This window comes from Salvia splendens, chromosome 3, assembly GCF_004379255.2.
Source record: "Salvia splendens isolate huo1 chromosome 3, SspV2, whole genome shotgun sequence".
Taxonomy (NCBI): domain Eukaryota; kingdom Viridiplantae; phylum Streptophyta; class Magnoliopsida; order Lamiales; family Lamiaceae; genus Salvia; species Salvia splendens.
This window is the reverse complement of record NC_056034.1, coordinates 5826695-5830795: the sequence shown is the minus strand read 5'-3', so window position 1 is coordinate 5830795 and position 4101 is coordinate 5826695. Positions and strand designations below refer to the sequence as shown.

The 4101-nt window shown below is 38.7% G+C and overlaps 1 protein-coding gene across 1 annotated transcript; it reads left to right on the top strand.

Moving 5' to 3' along the window:
* Positions 1–1093: 1093 nt before the first annotated feature.
* LOC121794566 (NAC domain-containing protein 83-like) lies at positions 1094–2043 on the top strand. Its single transcript, XM_042192776.1, has 2 exons — positions 1094–1450; positions 1528–2043. Exons 1-2 carry the CDS (start codon positions 1270–1272, stop codon positions 1971–1973), a joined length of 627 nt encoding a protein of 208 aa, XP_042048710.1. The 5' UTR covers positions 1094–1269; the 3' UTR covers positions 1974–2043.
* The last annotated feature ends 2058 nt before the right edge of the window (positions 2044–4101 follow it).

Sequence of the window (4101 nt, the reverse complement as noted above, 5' to 3'; positions counted from 1 at the left end):
TGGGCCAACGATGATAATGAAGCCGGTCCAAGCCACGGCGTGGCCGCCCCCAACGTACAGAGTGGGGTACCTCACGATGAAGACGGCCGCCTCCATGCACATGCCGACATGCGCCAAACGGAGGCTCATATTCGACTCCAAAAGGATTTAATTGAAGAGTTATGGGCGCGGAGGACTGCACGGCAGTAGTTTTTTTGTTAATTATGTAATTTTTTTTAATTAATGTACTTTTTAAATTTTAATAATATTATTGAATTTTCTCGTATATGTATCGTAAATTAAATTGCGTATTTTGTGTGATTGTTAATTATTTGTTTTATATAATTTTGAGTGATGTGGCTATTGATGTGGCTGGGCTATTTATGATGTGGATAGGTTATGGCTGGGCTATTTATGATGTGGTAGGAGGATTTTTAGTATTGATGATGTGGCAGGAGGAGTTTGTGGCTAGACTATGGATAGACTATTGGTGGACTATTCCTATTGTGGAGGGCCTAAAAGCTTGTATGTATGTCTAGCATCTTGCTACTCGCCCTATATTTGAGCAATTGGCCCATCTAAGAATAAAAAGTAAAACAAAAATAACAACGAATTTGCAGGCCAACTAACTGACTTCGGGTCATTTTTGTAGCAACGATTTACAAAGGCAACAAATAGAAGCATGACATAGGGGTGACTTCACTCGCAACTTTTGGTCATATGAATCCCCAATTCACCCTCAACACCGTCCTTTATTTACCATCCAAGGGTTCACACAACTTTACTCAAATCAAGCACGCAATTTCAAACCTCGCAATGCAAGATGCTGAAATCAGAGTTAATAAAGGTTTGATTGAGGTTGTGAGGAAATAGTGAGAGCGTTGGGTTGGGGAATGGTTGTTATTGCAATAGAAGCAGCAAAGTTGCGTGAGCAAGCAAGAAAAGTGAAAGCTTTTGGAAGAGGAAAGCATGCCATGTTATTGTGTTGGTCCAACTTTTGTTTATTGTATGCGTCAAAGTAAGGGAATAGTGAGCGAGATTGAGTCTTGTTCACGCCATTTCCTATTCCCTTCAAATCCCCCATTACTATAAAACTACCCCAACTTTCCCCCTTCTTCTTACTATCTCTTTCCCCTCTTTTCTCTCTCTCTCTCTCTCTCTCTCTCTCTTCTTGTACCTTCACCCTTTCTAACTTACTGCATGTGCTTGGTTGCATATATTCTCACTTTTCATGAGTTATAAGAGCACACACCACTAAAATCAAACACCATTTCCTAGTGATAGATAGATATGGAGAAAGTTAGCCTCATTAAAAATGGGGTGTTGAGATTGCCACCTGGGTTTAGGTTCCACCCCACAGATGAAGAGCTCGTGGTACAATACTTGAAGCGCAAAGTCCACTGCTATCCCATTCCCGCCTCCATCATCGCCGTAGTCGACGTCTGCAAGGCCGACCCCTGGGATTTGCCAGGTAACTACCTCCCTCAATAATCACAATATAAACGATTCTTTTTTTTTGGGGCTAATTAATTAATTAATTAATCACAGGCGATTCGGAGCAGGAGAGGTATTTCTTCAGCACAAAAGAAGTAAAGTATCCCAACGGAAACCGGTCGAACCGGGCCACCGCCTCCGGGTACTGGAAAGCAACCGGTTTGGACAAGCAAATCGTGAGCACGAGGACTCACCAGGTCGTCGGGATGAAGAAAACCCTTGTCTTCTACACCGGTAAGCCGCCAAAGGGCTGCCGAACTGATTGGATCATGCATGAATACCGCCTCCCGCCGCCACAGGAAAGCTGGGTTCTCTGCCGGATATTTTTGAAGAGAAGGGGCAACAACAACACTCCAGCGCCGGTATTCTATGATTTCATGCCCAAAGAGAAGGCCAACACTAGCTCCGGATCGAGCGGGATCACGCAGCTTTCTTCTTCGGAGGTTGAAGAAGAGAGCAGTAGTTGCAATAGTTTTCCCTCCACTTTTAAAAGGAATTAAGTGTGCTATACTAAGCCCCTTTCATTTTCCCAATATTTCTTTATAAATCAAATAACCATCTTCTTCATCATTCATGCTATGCTTTCTTGCACGATTGCCTACTAATAACATCATTATTGTGTTTCAAATTCACTAAACCAGAGTTTCAACTGTTTCACCATGCAATTCAAGAAAGCTATGTGAAAGCAGAGGGTGGGCAAAAGTTAAAGATGGGAAGAAAAGTGGAACATGTGCATACACGAAATCTAGCTTTACATAGGTTAAACTTTTACGTTTTTAAAGGCAAAAATAATTTCAAAAAGAAAAGAGAAATAGTATACTCATATTTTTTACCTGGCACGAGAGAATAAGAACAAGATCTTTGCAAGATCGCTACATGGCATGGGATTCCTTGGAACCTAAAAAAAAGACAAACATTACAAGAACCAAGTTCCCCATTGAAGAAGGGAGTTGAAATTTCTAAAAATCCTAGTACCAGAATCACAAGCAACAAAATTAGGCTTCATTTCTAGGGGGAACATAAATAACTAAACTTTGAAAACAGAGGACCAGTAGGTGAGTGGAGAGTCTGAAAATTCTTCACAATCATCTCCCACAAGTTATTTCATTATGCAATCACTTTGATTGGGTAATCCAACCTCCATTTCAATTCTTTGGGCCAGGTATGGTAGAAAACCATGTCTAATTGGACACAAATATAAAATAAACATATACATTGTGTGCCTAATGAGGAGTACTATAATACTTCATTCTTTGTGTTGAAATATTAGCAAAAAGATTCTCCAACTACTATAATACTTCATTCTTAGACCTAATTAAACACGGAAACGTATATTTTAGTCCTTGTGTATTTTTTAATGAACTCAATACATTAGTCTAGTGTGTTACGTACAAGCATAGGACATGCAAGGTCTTCATACTGAAACCCCACTAGTAGTTGACTCACCTTCAGCAACAGCATGCGCCTAGTATTAGTATTTTTATACAGCTACTAGACAACAAATACGTAAACAAGGGATATTATTTAAACCAAGATAAGTTATGATGATTTAAACTAGGTGGCAGTGCTTTTATGTTGTTGTGAGGCAGGTTATGTGATGATTTCAGGATGTTTATGATTGATGAGATCATTCAAAGGAAAGTGGTAAATAAAGGGCTTTCCCAAATGAGTGACAAGTGGGGGCTCGAGGGATTATGGGCGGCATATACTACAATTAACACTCACAATTATTAACCTAATTGCAACAAGGGAAGAAACATGTACAAAAAAGGGCATAATATGAAAAATATAAAAAACACATAGAAACAGAACACCAAAGTAGCATTAAAATTGCCGACCAAACCAAACTTCCTAGTGGCAGTGGTGTATAATTATCCAAGGCCTGTTGGAGTTCTTCACGTCACCCTTTCTATAAGTTTATATCACCTTCCATGCACATCTCCTTTTCATGTCATGTCCGACTGAAAGGAAAGCTGCCATTTATGTTGCAAATTCTCTACATTACATCTTCAATTGTTTTTCTAGAAACTCTAATGAATTTCCTGTTTATAATTAATACACATAGTGTAAAAAGAAAAAAAAAGAAGAGAAGGCTGATTTTTTTAACTGATAAAAGTAAAATCATGGACAACCATGGTCATAAATATATTAGGACTAATTTATAATTTTACTTTGGAGTTGAATTGTGAGAATGTTCCAACTATTTGGATATAAAATGGTATTTTACCATAATAGTATTATGAAAAGAAAATTGGTAGAGCTGACTAAGTGTGTGAGGTGGACAGGGTTAGTGGTAGGGCACAAAGACAAATGAAATATTAATATTAGCAATTAGCATCACCATATTAGGTCAATCAGTAATAAAAGAGAGGCCTACCTGTACCAGGAGGGGCAGTTTGGTCAATTTAAGGGATGAAGTTACAGACAAGGAATGTGAATAATTTGCCAATTATGCAAGTTGAAGAATTCAACGAGGCACCACTTGCAGTGTTTTTTGTTTGCACAAAAATAAGTATTTTGAGAAGGTTGCTTAGAATCTCTGCAACAGAGACATCTTGGTATTTCTTTAGCCACATTCAAATAAAACGGCCTCTACATCAACATATAAGTCTACCCAAAGCAAATACA